General features: G+C 35.3%; 1 protein-coding gene across 2 annotated transcripts; it reads right to left on the bottom strand.

Moving 5' to 3' along the window:
* Positions 1 to 1,812: 1,812 nt before the first annotated feature.
* Positions 1,813 to 21,028, bottom strand: LOC115960014 (UDP-sugar pyrophosphorylase). 2 transcript variants are annotated; one of them, XM_031078714.1, is made up of 18 exons: positions 20,743 to 21,028; positions 20,504 to 20,619; positions 20,235 to 20,339; positions 18,479 to 18,595; positions 17,405 to 17,545; positions 16,474 to 16,573; positions 14,877 to 15,004; positions 14,715 to 14,786; positions 14,504 to 14,568; positions 13,801 to 13,861; positions 13,598 to 13,715; positions 12,917 to 13,041; positions 11,819 to 11,895; positions 10,893 to 10,998; positions 10,609 to 10,668; positions 7,779 to 7,859; positions 7,287 to 7,526; positions 1,813 to 2,137 (listed from the first exon to the last, which is right to left on the bottom strand). In XM_031078714.1, the coding sequence occupies exons 2-18, from the start codon at positions 20,609 to 20,611 to the stop codon at positions 1,970 to 1,972; spliced, it is 1,872 nt and encodes a 623-aa protein (XP_030934574.1). In that variant the 5' UTR covers positions 20,612 to 20,619; positions 20,743 to 21,028; the 3' UTR covers positions 1,813 to 1,969. The 2 variants fall into 2 exon arrangements, with proteins under 2 accessions (XP_030934574.1, XP_030934573.1); XM_031078713.1 differs by lacking the exon at positions 20,743 to 21,028 and having other exon boundaries at positions 20,504 to 20,702.
* Between the last annotated feature and the right edge of the window lie 3,386 nt (positions 21,029 to 24,414).

The raw sequence follows: 24,414 nt of genomic DNA on the forward strand, positions 1-24,414 counted from the left end.
CTATTCTTTTATTTATTTCTTTTGGAAAATATCTTTAAGAAGAATTTAAAATGAAAAAAAAAAAAATAAACACACGATAAGTTGTGATTAGTGGAACATAAAGTGGAACACAAAATGGGGTATGGAGAATTTGTATTCCTTTAAGAAACAAGAGTTTCGGTTCATTCTAATAAATAAAGTCAAACAAAGAAGGAAAAGAAGAAAAAAGAAGAAGAAGAAGAAGCAAATTGATAATGGTGGTCTGTAAAGGAATACAAATTGATAAATGTGATACGGAGAATTTGTATTCCTTTAAGAAACAAGAGTTTCGGTTCATTCTAGTAAATAAAGTCAAACAAAGAAGGAAAAGAAGAAAAAAGAAGAAGAAGAAGCAAATTGATAATGGTGGTCTGTAACTGTAGATTGCAGCCTTTCACTAGCATGAAGAGCCATTATCGCAGTGAAGAAAAGAAGCCAGACACTTTAGTTGTGACTTGTGAGTCAAAACTTGGACACCGGAAAAAGTTAGCAATTAGCTAAGGTAATTGCAGCAGAATTTCCCCATAGCAAAAACCGAGAAGCTGCACTTGGCAAAAATTTCAAATATATATAGTCAGAAATTTGTGAAGCCTTTTGTGTATTTCGTTCAGGGGATTCGACCACGCAACAGATCATAGTTAGCATCCAAATTTTATACTTACATTCCGGTTGTTTCAACGAAATACATTTTCTAAACATTTTTTTTAAAGAACTAACTTGTTTTCTTGTGTTCTATTGTAACTCGTAACACTGAAAAATGAACTAGAAAACATTTTATATTATTTGACTCGCATAAAAAATCATTAGTTTTTCTTGTAATTCCAGATAATTAGATGAAGAAAAATTTTCATTCAAAAACTCTCCCCACCCCCACCCCAAAAAATATGTAGTTTTTTATTTTTTGGGGCATTTGGGAATCTATCTCAAATGAGAATACAAAGGAATATCACCGTGACTTCCTTTCTTTTACTTTCCTTCCCCTCTCCATTCTCCTTGCAACAAATATATATCATCCATAAATGGTGGCATTATGGGGTATTTCATACCAATTTTGTTTCTATTTGAAAGCTGAAAAATGCAAACTTTGTTTTGGGAACTTCAAGGCATGCCTCCTGATGGAATTATACGAAAATGGGCAATAACTTTATGTATAGCAATTCCTTAGACTAAGATGTAATATATTTAGTTCATCAATTAAACAAACATATAATTGTATTGAAGTAATAAAAAAAGATAACTTTTTTTTTTTTGGGGGTATTTTATTGGTTTGTGTAATCAGGTGTTTAACTTTAATTAAGGATCTAATGTACCGCACTTAAGATATTTTAACTTAATTTTACAACCAAGCACACTTGTACATTATCCAAGAGAGCATCATCCAGCGAAACATCAGTAAGCTCCATTTATCACACAAATTGTGCAAGTACAATTTAGAGCAACAACTTAAATAAGGTAAATTTTATTTTCATTGTTGGAAATAAGTTATAACAGAAAAAAATAGTCATTGGAAATTTATGTTACTTCTTGAAAAATTTAACACAAATTTTTCCTTGCAAATGCAGAGAGAGAGAGAGAGAAGCTTGCAATCACAGTATTAATTAAATGCTAACGCGTTTACAAACTTGACTGAGCACTTGCATTCACAGTATTAATTATATACCAATGTGTTTACAGAACTCAGCACAAACATTTTTATTCATATATGAGGGACAATCAAATTTTTTTTTTTTTTTTTAATTACTGTGTCTTGAACAAGAAAAAAATAAAAAGATATGTAAAAAAAATCCTACAAAATTTTTTGACAGAGAGCTCAGATTTCATTATTTGCCAAAAGAATTTTCACATCAAGCTTTAGCTATTAATTAAGTCATAACAGAAAGATTATCATAAAGGAAATTATTTTTGGCTAGAAGCAGGAATAGATGATATGATAAAATTCTCTGGTTAACCTTCAGAGCTCCAAGCTGAAGTTTCCAGGCTCAGAGTAATTCTTTTCAAGCTGCTCTATTTTGTTGATTTTGAAACCCCTGATCCTTAGTTCCTCCGGCTCTGAAGCATCTTTATAATCAATATTTTCAAGCGTCCAACCTTTGTTCTGTACAGAACCTCGTACTTTTACCTGTTTAAAAAGGTCACATCATCAAAAAAAAAAATTGCATAATCACAGGTTTAAGACGTAATCATTTCGAATACACCCGAAAAAAAAAAGATGGACACAGTTAACAAAATAAAACAAATTTAAATAACCAACACAAGTGACACCAACAGTGGAAAATAAACTAAATGAACAGGTGGTAAACAGTAATGAAAAGGATATATGCAGATAGTTTTGATAAGTATATTTTTTTTTTGATAAGAAAGATATATATTAAAAGCTACCTCATGAAAACACAAGGCAGAACAGAGAATACAGAGAAGGAAACAAACAAAAAGAGTGAAGAAAAAGAGAAAAAGAAGAAAACAAACGGAGACAACAAAGAGCAAATTAATTACAGAGAAGAGAACTAAGGAACATAGGGATAGAATCACTAGAGGTGAGTCCCCAAGCCCTAGACCAATAAAAAAGAGAGCCACTAAAGTAAGCGAGCAACTGGTCATCGGATTTGTCTCTATCCTCAAAAGTACGTCAATTACGCTCCCTCCAAATACACCACATTAGGCACAACGGAGCTAGATTCCAAACGCCAGATGAGTGCTTTCCAAACCAATTCCACCAACCGAAAAGCATATTTGCAACCAATCTTGGCAAGACCCAAGAAATCCCAAAGGATCTAAAAACCAAGCTCCACAATAGATAAGCTTTGTCACAATGGAGAAGCAAATGATTCGCCGACTCCCCATTACAACGGCACAAAATGCACCAATCAACAAAATCGAAGCCTCTACACTGCAAAAAATCCCCTGTAAGAATCTTCTCCCAAGCCGCAGTCCAAACAAAGAAAGAGGCATGAGTAGGAGCCTTAGCCTTCCAAATACCTTTCCAAGGAAAGGTAATAGGCAGGGAACTTTGGAGCTTATTATAGAACGAGCGGATGTCAAAAACCCCTTTCTTCGACAATTTCCAAATCATGCGGTCTCCTTGCTCAGATTGAGGTAAGTTAGAACCCAGGGTTTGAAGGAAATCATCCACCACACCCGTCTCCCAATCATTTGGATTTCTAAGTAAAAGAACCTTCCAACTTCTCCGAGCCTCGGTCCCCAAACGTTCGAGAGACGAGGCCATTGATGCCTCTCTATTAGAAGCAATCCCGTACACTACCGGGAAAGATAGATGGAGTGGTGAGTCCCCACACCACTGGTCCGTTCAAAGCTTCACTCTATCCCCCACCCCTACCTCAAACCGGATGTGTTTGCTAAACACCTCCCAACCTTTTTGGATACTTCTCCATAAACCACACCCATGAACACCCCTGCCCAGTTTGGAAGACCAACCCCCCCACTCTTCCCCAAACTTCAGAGCCACCACCCTCCTCCAAAGACGAGTCTCCTCAACCCCAAACCGCCATAACCATTTTCCTAGTAAACCTTTATTAAACGTAGTTAACTTCCTTATTCCCAAACCACCATTAGCCTTAGGAGCACATACCTTATCCCACCCCACCAAAAGAAGCTTGGAATCCCCCCACAAGAAGTCTCTTTGAATCTTCTCAATCTTATTAGCCACATGCGAAGGGATGGTAAAAAGGGATAAATAGTAAGTAGGAAGGTTGGAAAGCGTACTCTTAATCAGCGTCAATCTACCACCTTTTGACAAATACAACTTCTTCCACCCGGCCAACTTCCGACTAATTTTTTCTAATATAGGATTCCAAATAGAAGGGGGCTTATGGGAAGCCCCCAACGGCATACCAAGATAGGTCATAGGCAAAGACCCAATCCGGCAGCCCAAAATCTCTACCAAAGCATGAATATTGTTAACCTCCCCTATAGGAACCAACTCGCTCTTCAAGACATTAACCTTCAAACCTGTGACAGCCTGGAAACAAAGGAGAAGCATTCGCACGTGAAGGATCTGCTCCACATCCGCATCACAGAAAAGAATAGTATCATCCGCAAACAAAAGATGCGAGACACACTCCCCTACACCTCGTCTGCCTATAGCCTGAAAACCCCTGATCAAGCCAGCACCTTCAACTCTTTTCATCATCCTACTTAAGACCTCCATCATAACTAAAAACAACATAGGAGATAGCGGATCCCCTTGTCTTAGGCCCCTTGTGCTTCCAAAAAAGTCAGCTGGTGCCCCATTAATCAAAATAGAAAACTGGACAGTTGAAATACAAGTGCGAATCCAACTACACCACTTCTCCCCAAAGCCCATTCTCTTCAAAAGATCTAGAAGAGCCTCCCAATTCACATAATCGTAAACTTTCTCAATGTCTAGCTTACAAATAACCCCCGGGATCTTACTCTTCACACGACTATCAACACACTCATTAGCAATAAGAACTAAGTCAAGAATCTGTCTGCCTCCCACAAAACTATTCTGAGACTCATAAATTAATTGATCTAAGACCCGTTTCATCCGATTTGCCAAAACCTTAGACAAGATCTTGTACAAGCTCCCCACCAGGCTGATAGGCCGGAAATCTCGAATATTAGAAGCATCGTTTTTCTTGGGAATAAGAGCTATAAAGGTAGCGTTCAAAGATCTCTCAAACTTACTGTGCTGCTAAAATTCCTCAAAAACTGCTAGAACATCCCTTTCCACCACTCTCCAGCAATGGTGGAAAAAAGCCATAGAGAAGCCATCAGGACCTGGAGCTTTATCTCCAACCAGCTCATTAACAGCTAGAAGAATCTCCTCCTGCTCAAACCTCCTTTCAAGCCAACCCCTCTCCAACCCATCTAACTGATCAAACTCCAAACCTTTCACAAAAGGCCTCCACTCCTCTGACTCCTGGTACAAATTTTTATAAAAATTTACTACCTGAGCAGCCACCTCGGAATCCTCCTCATAAATCACCCCATCCACCTCCAGAAAACTCAGATGATTAAACCTTTTACGGGAATTAGCCACCTTATGGAAGAATTTAGTATTATTATCTCCTTCCTTAATCCATAGCATCCTTGATTTCTATCTCCAAGAGATTTCTTCCATAGAGAGAAGATTTTCCACTTCAGATCTCACCACAGCTCTCTCACAAATCTCTGCCTCAGAGAGGCCAATCTCCCCTTCCTTGACATCTAACAATTTCAAAGTCTCTAATAAATGAGTCTTTTTGCAACCAACATGACCAAACTCCAAACGGTTCCACTGAACGATGTCCTCTTTCAAAGCCTTCAACTTTTTGGCAAATACAAAACTAGGAGTGCCAGAGAAAGAATGCCGACTCCACCAAGACTGAACTCTATCGGTAAACCCATCCGTCTTAAGCCACATATTCTCAAACCTAAACGGACTTTTCCCCCTCGCCATTCCCCCTACCTCCACTAGAATTGGAAAATTGTCTGAAACAGGATGAGGAAGAATCCATTGGGTCACATCCAGATATTGCTCCTCCCAATCATGAGACACCAAAACTCTGTCTATCTTGGACATCGAAGGCCTCTCTGACCCGCTAGACCAAGTAAAGCTCCCTCCCTCCAAAGGCAAATCTATCAAATTAAGATCCTCAATGAACTCCGAAAAAAGTTCCATAGCCAGAGTAAGACGAGAATTACCCAACCGTTCACTAGGGAAGCGGACAATATTGAAATCCCCAATGCAACACCAAGGGACATTCCAGTAATGCTGAACACCAACCAACTCGAGTAATGCTCCTTCACCAGCCCAAGAGCTCTCGCCCACTTCAACAAGTCGTGGGCCTGAAAAAAGACCCTCACTAGTGTCGGTCAGCTCTGGGCTTGTTCCAAGGCCCATAAAAGGCTTAACTACAGCCTGTTTAGAGCTCCGTTGAACCCATTTAAAAGCCTTAGAAGTATCTATACCAGCTACCCGTGAATCCCCTCTGCACTTCGTATCTCCCCCTTTCTTTCTATCCCAGAAAACCTGCCTCCTCCCCATCACATCAATCTCCACGACAAGACCTCTCCCAGACCAGCAAGATCTCCTAGCATCACTCTTCTTCCCCATATCATAATCTTTTGAATTCAAATTAATACTAGGGAAACGTAGCCTAGTGTTTGCCAGGTTTTGCTCACCAACCTCTGCCATCTCATAAGAGCAAAGCTCCCTCCTAGCTCCTCCCACCACCTCCATCCTGTCAGATTTCTCCACCGGTAAATCCCCCTCTTTTACACCAAAGATTCTCAGATTCACTCCCATCTTCTCCTCTCCTATCAGTGGTAACTTCCTTTTGGCAGTGGCTCCTAGTTGCTTTGGTTGCTTCCTTTCCTCTGTTCTTCCATGTAAGCCTTGCACAACTTCAGCAAAAGTTCTAGAACTTACAGCCTCCAAGTTATACCTACGCACCTGAGGAATGAATTTGGGAAATCCATTTCCTCCCACTGCTTATTGAGAAGGGTTCAGCAGTTTTCTTAGTTCAAGACCAAAAGCCCTCCAACCATGTCTCTCTTTACCCTCCGGTATAATTATCGACCTCCTAGACCCACCAGCTTTGAGCTCAGTCAACAGCAAGAACTGACCAGAAGAGTTGGAACTCCATTGGAGAGTAAAAGCTATGTCACCTTCTCTAAGATTAAAAAACTGTTTGGAACTCACCCCAATAACAAGGTGTTCTGTGTTAGACATCCCCTTGGGTTTGAGTCAGTTGCAAAAACACCTCAGTTTTAATTCTTCAGTATAACTCCTTAAGTTCCATATCCAACAAATTGACCCCTAAGACTAACTTCCGGGTAGATTTTATGGATGAAAAAATGACATGACTACATTAAGAAGATCCACCAACTAATTCACATCACTATTCACATTATGATCACGTAATTTTTCCATCCATTAGAGCTAATGGAAGTTGGTCCTAGGGATCAATTTGGCAGATAAGGAAAAATTGAAATCTCGGGGGATGTTTTTGCATTTAGGCCTAATATATGTGTGTGTGCGCGCGCGCACTAATTACAAATTTAGGAAAATAGCACTAATTAGGCTATATTTGCTACACTCATGATAATAAAGAGACTTTTTGAAGGGTATAACTTGGAACATGTAAAACAAATGTATGTTCACAAGGTAAAAAAAAAGTAGCATGCAACCAGAAACCTGTCAAGGAAAGAAAAAATAAAGAGAACATCAAATTTCGCCACATGGGCAAGCTGCGTCTATTCGCAATTTTCTAATCCATCTTTGCTATCAGATTGTCTTGACTTACCTCTGCATCTTCAACAGCATCAATGACCAGAGCTCCATCCAATGAGAGATCCTCAAGAAAGACATTACGGCCCTTAATGACCATGGTTGACCTCTGAGAAATGGTGCTACTTCCACAAACTTTTCTTTTGATTTCTGCAAACTTAAGACCCCATTTTGGCTTCCATGTAATACGAGGCCACAGTTCTACCTCTTGCCCATTGAACACCTGTACTACAGGATCGGCAACTTGGACACCAGCCTGGTAGACAGACAAAAAGAACCCCATAATTCAAACAGAGAGAGAGAAGTTCAAAATCTACATGCACTCTAGATTTGTGTAGAGTGTGTTGCACTATTTTTCAGGCAGTCCTGTTTACCAACAACTGAACTACTCACATTTCACATCTACTGGAGTTTACACACATAAAGTTAACACAGTGGTGCAATGGCAAGTGCCCTTAGTCAGCAGCATAATAGGTAACACTTAATAACAAATTATGATATTACTTACCTTTCTAAGAATAAGGCTGTTTGCACGATAGATGGCTGTTTCTCCAGAAGTTGCACTATGATATGGATTTCCTTTTGGTACCTTCAATTAAAATTTAAGCAGATGATAAGAAATAAAATCAAAATGAACTTAAACCCAAGTTCACATTTAAACCTAGTTAAGAAAAGAAGATAAAGGATACAGAATTGCTAAACACTTAAACCATTCAAATAATAGTCTTGAGCAAAAAAAAAAAAAAAATGTAAACAAATACTTTCAATATTGACAGACCAAGGTTTCTGGATGGAGGCGGCATGGAGCTAACAAAAAAAAGGGGAAATGCATGCATAAGCATGAATGAGTAATAAAAAAACAGATATATCTATCCATAACAAGTAATATGAGTGGGTTATTCAGTTTCATTGTCAATGGTTTTCAGAGTTATGACCACAAATATACAACCCCTAGAAGATAAATGAAAAGAGTACAATATCTTTCAGGGTCGTCTTCTCTGTCTTCTCTGTTAGTAGATCGGCTTGAGCTACCAGGAGGTTGCATGTTATACTGAAAACTTCAGGGGGAGATTCCATGATTTATGGAGAAATCACATGGTGGTTTTGTGTACTTTTTCACCTTTTTATATATAAGTAATAATTTTTTATTAAAAAATCACAAAAAGAAGCGCTATTCTAATTCATGGGGTGTATACAAAGAAAGAGCAAAAAAGAAAACAATAACAAATTTGAAGAACAAATAAATTAAAATCTGAACAAATAATCATTTGAGAAGTCCATGAAACGAAAAGTGGAGAATTGGTGGAATTTTATGTCTACTCATCCAAAGTCTTGAGAAAAGCAAACTTGATGTGGCACCGGTGACTCTTCACTCAAAAGTACATATCCTCTCTCTCCAAAAACACCAGATTAGGCACAATGAAGCTACCATTCAAATTTCACCACTATTGAGTTTTGCCCAAATTCACCTCCCAAGAGGCCAACATAGCTGTAACTGAATTAGACATCATAAGAGTAGATCCCACAACTCCAAAGAGACAGAACAATATCAGTGATGATTTTTTTTTATATAAGTAATTAAAAATTTATTGTTATCAAAAAACGAGTCGCCCAAGTATATAAGGAGTATACAACTGGGGACCATACAATCAATCACGCAAATTACATACATCTATCAAATCAAGAACAAACATCCAATCCAACAAAGTTCTAAAGAAAAATAATTTGAGATCAGGTATAGTTTTCTCTGTATCTTTGAAACTCTACTTGTTCCCAATGTGGGGGCAGCCATCCACAAATGACCATTCCGATTACGAACAATATCAGTGAAGATGATCCACGTACTCCACATTGGATTTACACATACAATACCAATCCACAATTATAACCACCCATTTTTCTCAAATTATCTGTCATTAGGATTTTCCCTAACATTGCAATCCAAGTGTAGAAAGTAACTTTAAGTGGAGCTCTAACCTTCCAAATGCTCTCCTCCATGGAATGAGGCAACCCCCTCACCTCCAGATCTTAGTACCCTATAAAAGCTTTTAACCTGGAATCCATACTTAGTTGAAAAAAGCCACACCATTCTATCATCTCCCTCTTGGTCAACATTAACTACATACAACACAATTAAAAAGTACTCCAACAATTCTACCTCCCAATCCTAAGCTTCTCTAATAAATTGAGATTCCAATGAAGTTTCCCATTAACCCCTTTCCATATTTCCTATTACAAGAGCATCTCTGCCTCTATCAAGTCTATACAACTCGTCCTTGAACTTATTGTTACCAATCCAGTGGTCCTTCCAAAAATGAATTCTGGCACCATCACCTCTAGTTAAGAATGAGCAATTTGTTCTGTCCATTTCTTATGTTTTTCAATAGGAGCCTTGCACAACATCGTAACTCCATTCATCCTAAACAATACCATATTTGTTGTCAACCCCTTTCCTCACATAAGGCCACAACCACTTTCCAACCAAGGCTTGATAAATAACAAAAATCTTCTAATCCCCAAACCACCCATTTTGAATAGGAGAACACACACTATCATAATTTATCAAATGGAATTTGGGTTCATCTCCAATGCCACCCCAAAAAAGTGTTGGGTGGTAGAGTTCGAACCCAGTGCCCAAGCACCACAAGAGGTGCTGAACTAGGTTTCCCTTGAACCCCACAAAAACATTTTGAGAGCTGGAAATTGCCTTTTCTAACAAAATAAGCATAGCTATACAGGGACTTAAAAAGCATCTAACATCTTTGGAGGCACTTGGTAACACGATAGTAGATCATACTCAGTGGTTAATTTGGGAATATTAATTGAATTAATCATAACTACTGTATCAAGCAATCTATGTATAGGTACAAATATCTAATATGGATGATATAATTTTCAGGATGGTTCAAACAATTGTTTCAACAATGGAAGTGCAGACCTGACCACAAATTTGCATAAAATGAGGCAAAACTTCCAAATATCTTCTTTAACAAAACCATCACATTGTGTTTACCACTTGATAATTGAGGATCTCTTGTATGGAGGAGCATATATTGACCATATAAACACACGTAAAATGTATATTCAGTCATAGAAAAAAGGGGGTAGTCTGTCTTATACTATGGCATGAATTTTAATTAGTTCCAACATCATAAAATGGGCCATCAATCAAGGAAATGCACTGTATCACATTTTTATAAAATAAAAAAATTATTTAATAAACCATCAGATCAGAATATAACTTGTCTTAGTCAAAAAAGAAGTTTCATTCTTTTTTTTTTTTTTCAGAAAACCCTCCAGAATAGCTAACAAACAGAATATTTATACAATATTCTTACCTTAGCAGCATCCTCAGGGTTGTTCTTCACAGGTGCATAAGCAAGCCATGCATCCATCACCTAATCATCACAGAATAACTATTGCGTTAACAATGAGCACCACAATAGTGGCAATGTCTTTATAGCATGCACCGTCACAAAACAATGTGAAGTGCTATCATAAGAGAGCAAAATACCAAATCCATCTAAACATCTAAGCAATCAAATTTTGAAAAATGTGTCAGATTGTAAGTGATTTTAACTTGCTGAAAATCCACTTGTTCACTCAAGAAAGAATAAATTACCGTAAATCCAACTCTTGCTGATGGAGGCAAAGTTTTTGGATAGTCTTGCATCATACATTCTAGTCTTGTCGAGGATTTAAATGAAGTTTTGCTAGCATCTTTGTATCTGCAGTAAGATACCATAGAATATAGGATTTAATGATAAACAAAAAGTAGAACTAGTATGTATTTGCAACATTACACACACAGAGATTATAGGAGTCTGTTGACACCAAACAAGACCATTTTGGTGTTTCATGTTCTCTCCATGCCCATCATGCTTGCTAAAAATCAAGTCAACCAGAGATCAATAGGTATCCTATCTATATACTGCTGCAAATTGAAGATTATTTATATAAATATGGAAGTTAATGGATTGAATAGCTATTGGAGATGTATTGATATGATATTTGGTATGCTTAAAGAAGATGATTTTTTAACAATTTCATTGGGGTCTTTAACAAATTCCCAAAATGAATAAATAGGCATGCTGAATCTAACATAGATATGGCCTGGCAGGGAGTCCGAAATTAAAGCAGCTTCCTACATAGTGTTCCACTAAGCTATAACTGATTTAATCCCTACCCATTTCTGTGAGCAAAAAAGAAATCAAGAAAGAATGACATTTCTCCAATGCTAGAGGGTAAAACAAGAAACTAGAAAATTTATAATTTAATATATGTAAGATGTGACTAACCCAGTTAAACAATCAGTCAGATGAACTGTTGTCACTCTTTCTATTTCAGTACAATTTCTAAAGCCCGCATTGTTCTACTGGCAAGGTGTGATGTATTGGGGTTGGGAAATTTTCACAAATAAACCAAGTCAAAAGATAAAAATACATTTATATTATTTTTAGAGATTGATAACTGAAAGCACTTAAACATAGTAGAAAAAACCAAGTAGATAAATTAGAAGTTCTAAGGTAGCAAGTACAAAAGACTTACTTTGGATTAACAAACTCCTTTATAGCACCTCCCGTTTTTGTGAGTTCATCAATGTAAGGACCAAGTTCCAAAATCAACTGGGAAAAAAAAAGAGACAAACAAGTCAAGCCTAAGCATACAACAGTTCCTTTAAATAGATGTGCGGTATATCAAAATCTGAATCAAATACTGAAACCAAGATATATGATATTGTAATCTTATGCTAATTCAATGATACCTTGGGTAATATTTATTAGAATAATGGTTAAATGATTAGATTCGTGATTTGCTAATAAAGGATGTAGTCTTGAGTTCAAATCATGTCTCCAATCTACCTTCCATTAAAAAGTTAAAAAGCTCACGTGTTAGGTCCCACTTACAAAAGAGAGTCTAAGCCCATGCGCGAGGGAAGGTGTTAGACCAATGCTTAAATGCTTAAATTTATCATTTTCTAATGGCTTAAGCTTTTAGTACAATAGTAATTTATCAATTTTCACTTAAAAAGAAAGAATTGATGTTGTCAGGATTGGTAAATTTATCAAAAAATCCAAGTAAAATTATATTTAACCTCCTTTTTTTATAATTTTTTTTTTTTTATCATTGTGTTGTGATGACATTATTCCATGGCCACATAGATCCCAGCACGCGTGTTAATGAAATTGTAAATGTATTTAAACATCCATGAGAGAGAGAGAGATGGGAAGAAGGGAATACATGAGACACTACTCTCTACCAATTTCCACTCTAGTTCTCAGCTTTTACACTTTGGTGACCAAATTTATGAAATTCCACACTAGTTCTCAATTTTTATGCTCAGGTAACCAAATTTATTAATATGATACATTGTATTAGTTATATACAGAAGTCTTTATTGTATATATCCACCCCCATTCAGTTGCCTGCTAATACGGTGGGGGAAATTCTGAAAACTTATCATGAGATTTTCATTAGCAGCTGAAAATATCAGTGAATTTTCCAGTATACTCAGCAGAACTCATATTAAAGTTGAAAATGCCAAATCCAATAAATTAAAGAAAAAAAATAAATAAATAAGAAGATTATAAGGGACAAACATCCCTTTTAATGGGCGAAGATTATGAATTTGTTGAAGAAGATTACTTGATTTATATTTCCTGGGAAAGGGGAATAGCCAGTCTCACAATTAACATCTCCATCCGGATTTCCAGTTGCTCTAAGCAGAGGGTCGAGCTGATTGTATTCCACATTGATCACCATCGTCCTCCCTGGAACAATTTTATAGATGAATCATTAAAGACTAGAATAGGAACAGTATTGTCTACATGGATGCCACAATAAATGTAAGTTTCACAAGTATATACAATGTTTTATACAAAGAATTAAGCACACTAACAAAGTTGTAGAACTGGTAAGAATCTAGACCGATATGGCAATTTTTATCTTCCCCGGCAACACAAGGAAGAAGGCATTGAACAAATGAATTACAAGTTTCGAGGATTTTCAACATCTCTTCAGTGACATATTCTCTATTACCTATCCTTCTCTCACTTCACCACCCCCCACCGTCCCCCCCCCCCGGGGGGCTCCTTTTCATTAAGTGTCAGGACACAACAATTGTCTTATTGATAATGCGAACATATATATAAGACATGACTTTTGAGTCTTCATTCATGTTATTGAATGATGGGTCAGTAACTATAGGTTTGTCACTACAGTCTAAGATCCATGCAAATAACATCCAGGCAAAGACAGTAATGATGCAAGTTGACAGTAATGAACCAAAAACAAGGGAAACATGCGTTCAATAAAATAGCAAAATACCATCAGCATGAGTAAGTTTGGTAATTCCTCCAATAGCTTCTTTTGCTTTGCGTGGAACAGCAAGAGAGTTAACATGGTATTGTCTGGTAGCACTTACACCCAGAGCAGCTGGAATTGCCTACACAAACAAGTAAACAATGATCAGCACTTTGTTCTTAATAAGACATATTTGGATTAAAGAACGAAATATTGAAACAACCAACCTTGAAGAGAAGTCCATTTGTATCTTGGAAGAACAGAACCCATCTCAATCCAGCATCATGCCTGAAATAATCATGAACCACTATTACGATCATGAAAGTGCATATTACAAAGCCAAATTTGAAATCAAAACACATTACGGGACACTTTCACTGTATACAGTACTAAAGTTCTGAAGGTAACCTTAGGCTATTAAACTTCCAATTGATAAAAGGATTGTAAACCTATCAATTTACACTTCAGATAGGCGCACAAAAATAATGTTAACAGGAGATAACTGTGAGGCATAAATCATTATTATTGTTTACCAAACGAATATGTAGCTATTACTTATAGTTTACTGTTACGTAGTGGCTTTCAATCTGCTAGAAGTTCAAGTATATTTAAGTGTTCCAACCAGTATTAGCTGCATGTGAGAGCACACTCACACGAGATCAATTAATTAAGAGCCCATAGTTGTAATCAAACAAGTAGATCAAGATAAGCAGTGACAATCATACAGTGAGCTTTTTTTTTTTTTTTTTTTTGAATTATAAATCAGCTGTTGGGGGTGAGGGGACTTGAACCCTGGACATCTCCATTGGAAACATCAAGAGGTGCTAATTGAACTACAAAGCTCTTGGTAACAATTATACAGTGAGCATAAGGATGAACTCATATGGACAATAACAAATTCCAGAAATTAGGTGTGCTTTTGAGAATTACCAAACTTTCAGAATGCCACTAGAAAAGAGAAGTGCGTGCACATCACCATGGCCATGAGGTTTTGTCTATCACAAAAAGAAAAAGGTTTAAGTAGACACATATACCATGAGGTTCCAAGGTTAGAGCAATTACAGAGACCTTAAAATTTATTAAAAAATTCTAATCTGATGTCAATGACTAAATTACGAAGTACACTAAATTCGATGGCTACCTGAATTCTATATTTGTTACGGAGGTCAACTGCAAGCTTGGCATCATTATCATCCAAGCATGCAACTTTTTCCTGTAATAAATAGAAACTGAGCATTTCAATGAGGCCATTTTACAGCTACAATAAGCTTTCTCCATAACACTTCAACGGCCCATCACATACCTGCTTTAAAAGTTTCACTTGCGTAGGTTCCATTCCGAAATAAGAATTTGATTCTAACAGCTCTATGGTACGTGCATGTGTGTCATCGGATGTCATTATAACAAAAGGAATCTTTGTTTGGCAATCATCTACAAACAAAAAGCAACAACATTACTTCAAACACAAAAGAAAAAGATAGGAAGTAGGTTAATGCAATAATCACGCTCATCTACTAGTCTTCATTAACCAAGTGATGCCCAATTACTTAAGACATTTAGATAGATGAATAGAAGTACCAAGAAAGATAAAATACGGAATAGAGATATCTGTTCAGAGGTGGAGATGGCACCTATTAAGGAAAAGGTGAGGGTGAGTCGCCCAAGGTGGTCTGCCAAGTGCTAAGGAGATCAATAGGTGCACTAATGAAAAACAGTGATCTAATTTAAGTTCCATGAAAGGGATGAGAAAGACAACTAAGACCAGATTAGAAGTCATGAAGAATGTGGAAATAAATAAAAAGATGACAAGATGATGGCTTCAAATAGGGTAGAGTGGCGGAAAAACCTATATACAGCTGACTGCAATTTGTTGATAAAGGATTCAGACAACCCACCCTAGTAAGTTGATAAAGGATTCGTGCAAACCCAACCCAACATTTTGGGACAAAGCTTACATGAGTTGAGTGAAGTATCTAATAATGAGGTTGCAGTTGCCAGGGTTAGTATAATTATGGAAGAGCATCATGCAAGAGCATCATAATTTAAGGTGAAGTATCTAATAAAGGCAGAACACGTAGATATAACCCAGGGTTGTGGTATATGGAAGAGCATCATGCAGGCCTTTAGTTGGTTTCTTTGGGTATAAGATGTTTGATAGGTTCAAGTGACTTAAATGAGTTTTGGGCAGGACAACTGGAGTAGTGAGGATTTTTTTTTTTTATTATCATTTTTCTTCAATATTTTCTATTTATTTATTTTAAAAAATGGATTTAGTTAAAAAATGAGTAGCAATTCTTGCAATGTTCCTGTCTTACTGATGCATCATCTCTATGAGTGCTTGATTTTGTGGAGAGCACATTCATTGGAGAGGAGTAGCCAGTTGAGCTAGAGTTCATACTCATTGGCCTCAAATTTTCAAGTACTAATTGACTGTTCATTTGTATCTTCCATTTGAACTTGTTTTTCAAAGTTTCAAGTTATTTGGTCTCACATGGCGCAACACAGTCTTTGAAGTCAACAGGATCTCTAAAAAAGAAGAAGAAAACTCTGGGAGAGAGGAAAATATTTACAATGACAGAAGCTGTCTAAGGAGATGCTACTACATCCTGTTCTGTTCCTACTGGCATCTTAAAATCTTATCTGATATGGTTTTAGAGGACTCCAACATATGACATCAGAGATAATCGGTCCTCTTTCCAGCATTCACATAGTATCTAAATTTTCTGTTTATCTTTTTGCTGTGAAGGTTTTGCACCAATGATTGATAATAAATGGTGAATGGCAATTTCAGAAAAACTGAAAAAAAAAAAAAAAAAAAAAAAAAAAAAAAAAATACCAAGATAGAATTCTAACCCCAGTCTCTATATATGACATGACATAACCATTGGATGGTAACAAACCTTGCGCGAGTCTGCAGCTAGCATCTTGAAGAGCCAGAATAGACTCAATGTAATTCTGTAAGAAAAGCGTTCCTGTAGTGGTCTCTGCTGGAAGAGCCACCTGCAAGTGGTAAAGACAATCAGCTAAAGATATTGGAACCATTTTTAATCAAAATATGGGTAAATAAGTGAACAGCCTACTAGTACAAGTGCCCCATCATATTAACTATAAGACCTAGCTTTCATGTAAGTTCACATGCATCTACTAATCTAATAATGGGATCAATTACACACAAACAGACCCATATGAGCAATGAAATTTGAACATAAATAATTAAAATGATCATATGCCAGACATAAATTACTTCCAGGGGATATTGGGTCAAGAAACATGTGCATACCAATGAGGATAAAACAAGAAATGCAATAGTAAGAAGTTTTAAATTGCTTAAAATTGGGGGCAAAATTGGAGAAAATCAAGCAACAAAATATGACCTAGAGAATTCATACCAAGGGACAATCTACTAGAAGATTCAATTCAATTTAAACTTCAAAGAAACCAGAAGAAAAGGAAAAAAAAAGGGGTATAAAAGGACAATTCAGGGCTAGAAGAAGACGAAATTGATGGTTAAGTGTTAAGCCAACAAGGACAAAATAGATGTAGCTGACCCCAATGGTATAAAATTATGCTGGTTGTCCAGATTGATGAAATTAAAAACATTACAATCCACCAAAGAACTAAATATAACCAAGGATTAGTTACCTTTATTCCATTTTATTTTATAAGTAATAAAAAAATTTAGAAGTCAAAAGAATTAATTTTTGCATGGATAACAGAAAATTTTATTAAAATGAAATGACGCAAATCCAAGTCAACAGAAGGAATACAAGAGAAACACAAGGAAAAAAAAAAGATCTAAAAGAAGTACCATAACAATTATATTGCAGTTACCTTTATTCCATTGTATCCTAGACGTTCCCCAAGCCCTCCTGCAACAAGAACAAATGCGGCTTTTCGGGCTTCCTTGACACCCATGTCCTCAAAATTGATAAAGTTGTTGTCACCATAAGTCAGAACTTCACCTTTTGGAACCTGCAAAATTATTTACTCATATATCAGACAAGTTTTATTAATCTGTTAAACAATAGAGAATTGTGGGCTCAGTACTTCTTACCGAATATCTGAACCATATTGTATAGATGAAGCACAAGGGGTCAAGATTGAGGATGTATGTATTGCCCAAACAAAAAGAACTCATACATACAAATAGGATTACTTTAGATGCTCCAAGTATTTACACATTTTCATTGTTTAGCTGACTAAACTAAGTCCGAAATAATAATAAAAATAATTATAAAGCTTATGTATCACTTTGTTTTTGACGAATCAAAAAAATTCAAAAGAAATTAATAGGTCTCCTCCAGAAGACACCATCTGCCCTAATGGAAAAGTAATATAAACATAATTCTTTTTTTTTTAGAATCAATATAGCCATAATTCTAAACAGTAACAAAACCAACATTACCCTATGTTTGGATGGAGGGAGAAGAGAGAGAAGGTGGCTGGAATATTTCTGGTCCAAACATACCCTTAGACAAGTACTCCATGGAACCAAGTCATTATCTTCTAAAACTACTAGATGACATAGTATACCGCACATGTCACATAGAAGGAACATGAACTTCCTAAATCCCCATGCACACCTGTAGCACCTGTGCTTTGGACTCCCTGCCTTCAGACTTGAGGTCTTTAAGAAGCACACTGGATGCTTCTGAGTGAACAGAAAATGCTCAGGTGGCAGGGTGTACAGATTTATGCATACCAAACAATTAATATTCCAATTAGATGAGAGCACTAAAGTGGAATTTGATATTATAGAATTTTCCATTTATTATAAAGTCAAACTTGCATCTGTTTGCATGTCTCTGTGCAAATAGTATGCTGCATTTATGCTCGGTTTTTGTGCCTGTTTAGATTGAAGGTCTCATTCATGAATTTATAAGCACGAGATCTGTATTCACTTACGGAAGGTGTGAAGCCATCAAAAGGGTTCTTTCCTGCTTTTGAATCTGCCAAGAGTTCTCTGGCAGTTTTAATATAAGATGCCAAACCCCCAGGATAGCTTGAATCAAGCCGAGCCACCTGAAATAAAATTGCAATTAGAAGAAGAAATGGAAAGACAAATAGCTAATTTAGAATTAATCAAGCACATGAAGAGCCATTGTTAAGATCCAGTTTATTTATTTTTTATAAGTATATAATAATTTTATTGAAAAAGACTACTACATGTACATTGAAGTAAAGTAATAAACACAAAGGAGGCGAAAGAATTACAAAGGTTATGCACAAAAAGACAATGATTTTAAAAGCTCAATCATGGAGGTTTTTATTTTTTTAATAAAACCAAAAACTCAGCCATGGAGTTACTATTAGTAAATCCCCATGCCTGAGACCACTCAAACAATGACCATTGTTAAGGGCCAGTACAGAAACCAAAAACAGAACTTAAATGGAAAAAGGAGCAGGATGAAAACACAAGCTCTTTTTAAGGAGGAAAAAGAAGGTCCTCACTCACTTAACTCATCCTCAAGGCACTGGTGTTACTAAATCAAATTTCATTTTTCATTTCATTGAGAAATATATACATGCACCCGAAATTATATATATATATATATATATATATATATTAACAAAAGAAATTTTTTTGAATTATCTGTGGGACATTTTAATGAGCAATAAGAACATTCTGGTATGTTTAATCTCAATCTGTAAATCAGTAACAAAAAATTGTCTCCTTAATTAGTGGCTTCTCAAGTTTAATTCAAACCAACTCACTTATGCCATTTCAACTAATGTAACTTATGTCCAATAATCGATAAATCATAATTTAAAAAAAAAAAATGGAGTACCTTAGGTCTAATAAAAATATAGGAATTTGTGCCCAAAAAAAAAAGTATGTGCTCAATGTCATTAAGAGAGATCTGCCAACCACATTATTTAACATACCCTCTGCTTAGATTTTCACTGCACACTAACTCTTCTAAGTTCTGAACCCCAGTCACATCCGAGAATTTTTTTTTTCATTTTATTGTGCAACTCGACCCAATTCTGTTTCTTCAAAGCCAGATTAGTTTGAAAATCAAATCCCATACGATCTTTCTCTTATGTGGAACTAGAATTTTAAGAGTTGGGGAGAGGGCAAAAATAATATAAAAATTGAACCGATTTAAAAGTTTCATACAAGAAATATGTAGAGTTTTTTTTTTTTGGGGGGGGGGGGGGGTGTGGGGCATCAAATATCTTTCAAAAATGTTAGGTAAATTTAGGTGTAAAAATCTATTATTTGAGAATTTTGTGAGGACCATGGCCCCCCAACCTTCTATGTGGTTCTGCCTCGTATTTAACATCGTTTTACATGAACTCGTGTATACATTTTTTCTTTTGATAATTCGATTATTATAATCGTGGAGAGAAGGGATTTGAACCCCAAACGTCTCTGTTGGAAACACCAGAAGGTGCTAGTTGAGCTCTTGCCGTGTATACATTTAAAATTTGCTTCAAATCCATTACAATATAAAAGAAACCAAAACCCCATATTATGAGCCAGGAACTCCTCCAATCTCACTCTACAAATTCATTCTCAATCCTAAAACAATTCACAGATTTCTATATATAGATCCACCAACCAAAAAACAAAAACAAAAAAATCCATGTGAAAAACTAAATCTTCAGATAATTCTAAATTCCCAAACCATAACAAGCAACAAAAAAAAAAGGATACCTGATCAAAGAAAGCTTTTTTTTCATCATCTTCAACACCAGGCTCAGCCCAATGCTCAAACAAATGGGTCTGCCCTGTCTCTAGCAACAACTTCGCCAGCTCAATCTGCCACACCACCACCATCCCAAAAATTCGATAAACAAATCAAATAAAACACTCCCACCAAAATTGTACTCCATTATACATATAAAGGTGGAAACTTTTTTGCAAAATTTACATGTTTTTATACAAAAATATATACAGAGAGAGAGAGAGGAGTGAAAAGGGACCTGTTGAGGGGAGAGAAGGTGAAGGCTGCGCTGCAGATTAGGAGCAGAGGAGGCGAAATCGGCATTGATGTCGAGTTTTGAAAGGCTTTCTGTGGCTGTTGAAGCCATTGCTGAGACTGAAAAAAATTTGGAATTCTCAGAGAGAAGAGAAAATTGCAATGAACTTAATAAGCTACGTAAAAAAAATATTGAGAAAGACGAGCTTTGTGTTTTTTTAAGGGAAAAACTTAAATACTTGCCTTTTAATTTTTTTTTTTTGACACCTGTCTAGACGTTAACACCGTCTCTTTTCTGTTTTTTAGCTTCGTATTTCTCAGACGCACAATCTGGTTCGTATTTTCTCATGCACAATCTCACAAGATCTCGTTGGCTTCTGTAAATCGACAAACCTTCAAACCCTGAAAATTTTCAAGCAAAGAAGGATAAAGGGGCGATTTTCTTCATTAAACCCTTTATTTACATTTGAACTCATCCTATGTGTTTGGTAACAAAAAGAAAAAGACTAATACTATGTAATATAAAAGTAAAACTATGTGTTTTGCCCTCTTTAGAATTCTAGGTTCTGAAAAGGACGACGATGAACTAGAAAAAGAAAAAAAAACAGAGACGGGTGTTAACGTCTGTTACTTGACTTATTTAATTTGACAGGTGTCAACCATATTTAAGTTTTGCCCGTTTTCTAATCAAGTGGATCTGAGAATATTTAAATAAAAAAAATAAAACATTTTGGTCACTGAATGGTCGAAGTAGAACCAGAGAATAGTGCTTATGTGGCTGACATGGCTGTTAGTTAACTGGGTCCACCTCTCATTTTTCCAAGATTCTCTCTCTTTTTTTCTTTTTTTTTTGGTTGGGGATTTTACTAATTTTACTGTGGTAAAAATATGTCAAAATAAAATTTTAACAGAAATAAAACTTCTAAAAAGGCAACCTATTGTAGTACTTTAAGGCTAAATATGGAATAGGACTTTATTGTTAGTTTGTTACAACGTTTAAACAGAAATAAAACTTAAGAATAATTTGCTAAAAATATATCACTAACTTCCAAAACTATTGATGTTTCAAAATCCTAAATTTTATCCTCTTTTATCTCTTTCCTTTTTAATACTGAAATTTATGTTCTCTTTTACTTTTTCTCTAATTTCCAAAATGAAATGGCCGCAACTACTTAAAAAATATATTTTCAAAATTTTTCTAAACCGTTATAATAAATTTTAAAAGTTTGACACATTTTTTTTTTCTTAAAATTAGCATATAATCATATACTATTTTTATTTATATATATACCTCATACACGTTTGACATATCTTTTTCCTAAATATTAGCACACATACCAATTTAAATATATCCACACAACTTTTCATCCTTAAACTTTGTAAAAATGTTTTTTAATAATTTAGAGACAAAATATGGATGAAAAATAACTTTTTTCCACTAGTTTATAGATGAAAAATAAACTTTTAATAAATTTAAGGACAGAAATTAAAACTTTTTCAATGTTTAAGGATGAAAAATGAAATTTTTAATAGTTCAAGAATGAAAAACAAATTTTGGGTAAAATTTAAGAACAAAAATAGTATTTTACCCTTTATTATATTTTATTTTATAAGTTGATTTGATTTGAAAATGTACATTTCTCTTCTATATTGACAGTTTTAATTTCAAAGGTAGAAGATGAATCATTACCACCGATATGATTGTGTTTATGTTTAGGTATATATTGATTTAGTTTGGTGTATTCATTTATTTTCTTTTCAAAAACTCTGTCTATATACCTTTACAATATGAGTGGAACCATGAAAGAAGAGTGTTATTTTTTTAGCAATCAATGGTTAATATGGATTTTGAGTTGAGTTAAAAGAAATATATATATATATATATAAAATAATTATGACAACCTATTAAAAAAAAAGTCTCATCGTGAGAGACATGTACTGTGTGTGATGTTGCTAGTTTCAAACTAAATGCTTTAAGCTGGAACTACAGTGAGACACTTAAGTGGGCAACCAGTCTCCACAATGATGTCTTGTATATCTATTAATGTCTGAAGGTTAAAGTTTGACAAACAGTTGAGTGTGATAGAAGAGTCAGAGTATTGTAGACTCCACAATTTCTACGATTGTAAACTCTTAAAGAATTATAAAACTAATGCAAAGTGTCTTACAGTTGAGTGACATTATTTACTCTCTTTCATAAGGAGAATCAAAGTTCATATCCACTTTCTCCATTATTATAACTATAGAACTATCAAAAACAAATGGTAAATTTAATCATGTTTATAGACAGGTCTTGAATCATTATAATTGTAAACAGGAGACAAGGAGCTAAATATATTTAGGTTTCACCTTTACATTGCAATTTCAAATAAAAATGGGCTATCATTCTAACTCTCAAGTAATGTAGAGTTGCTTATATTAATAAAAAAAAATAATAAAAAAAAAAACAATTCATTTTGTTCAAACACATTGAAAAATATTTCAAACTTATAGCTACTTCAAAAAAATAATACCATACCACCGCATACCCTTAGTGTGATGGCCACTTTATAAATATAAGTGCTTGTAGAGTGTGGAGAGTAAGGGCCAAAATTCAAGTCTCCTGAGAGAATTTCACACACAAATAATTTAGATTATGCTAAAGTAAAATTCTATCTTGTAAAAAAAAAAAAAAAAAAAAAAAAACCATTATTATTACAGGTATGTATTAATTAATTATAGCCTAGACAGATTCATTTTCCCATTTTGATTGTAGATAAAGTTATTCATTTTGGTAAGCTTTATGTTTGCATAGGTGGTGGAATTAGTGTGTGTTTTGGTAATTGACTATTTATCCACTCAACACATTTTCTTTAAACCTACTCCACGTAAATGTCGCGCTGTATTTTATTTATTTATTTTCTGTTGTCGTGATTGTTCGTCCAGGATTAGACGGATTAAGCATATGCTTAGCCACGTACAAGCATATTCTCGCTTTAGAATCTTTTTCTTCTCAAGAAACAGAGATTCTTATTCTTTTTCCTTTTTCACTTCTGAATTTAAGTTTTACCGACCATATATTCTTGCTTTTAGCTTTAATTGAGTACGGTACCACTACCCGCTGCCGATAACACCCTTGCAATAATAATATATTACCCATTTATATATATATATATATATATGTATATTATTTGATTCTGTTTTATTATGCATTGCATAAACATATTGTATTTGTTTTCAGAATAAATGAAAATAAATAATTGCTATTTGTTGTGCTTATATAGTACCATGGTAAATTATTCTTGTTGCCACATCATATCATATTATACTATATAATGAGAATTGGGCCCTTACAAATCTTGATTACACCAAATGGTTATATAATATATCCTCAACAAGTCTCTACACCCTGGTTCTCTAAAACTAAAAGGATAGCGACATCCTCACCCTGCAGTGGAGCTCTCTCTCCTTCTCAATGAGCCTCTCCCTCCCTTGGCCTAGGTCTAAGGGTATTTTTCTTTTTTTTTCTAGCTTTCTAGGTTACAATGGCAGATGACGTTATAGATAGCTTGGAGAATATGAAGTTAACAACTGATGAAGAGGAAGTTATTCCTATTTCTGATGAAGGGCAATGCGAGGCTAATGAGAGTTGCAATTTGAGTCTCATTGGTAAATTTCTTATGTGCAAATCTTTCAACAAAAAGGCGATAAAGAATACTTTGAAAAGAGCATGGGGGATGGAAGATAGGATGTAAATCACTGAGGTTGGAACGAACCTGTTCCAATTCAAATTCCAATGAAGGTTCAATATGTCTAGGATCCTGAGAGGTGGTCCTTGTTCATTTGATAATCAAATCCTTTGCTCCAACGTTGGCAGAAAGGGTTGAAGGTGGGTAACATAAAGATGGGATACACTTCTCTTTGGGTCCTGATATA

Source organism: Quercus lobata, chromosome 9 (genome assembly GCF_001633185.2).
Source record: "Quercus lobata isolate SW786 chromosome 9, ValleyOak3.0 Primary Assembly, whole genome shotgun sequence".
NCBI lineage: Eukaryota > Viridiplantae > Streptophyta > Magnoliopsida > Fagales > Fagaceae > Quercus > Quercus lobata.

What these genes read in the sequence shown, in the direction of transcription:
- LOC115960014 (XM_031078714.1), bottom strand. Translation starts at nt 20,611, where the DNA reads ATGGCTTCAACAGCCACAGAAAGCCTTTCAAAACTCGACATCAATGCC. An exon ending in TTGATGGCTTCACACCTTCC is followed by an intron (nt 17,546 to 18,478) that starts GTAAGTGAATAC and finishes ATAATTTTGCAG; the next exon opens with GTTCCAAAAGGTGAAGTTCT. An exon ending in TAGCTGCAGACTCGCGCAAG is followed by an intron (nt 15,005 to 16,473) that starts GTTTGTTACCAT and finishes TTTTGTTTGTAG; the next exon opens with ATGATTGCCAAACAAAGATT.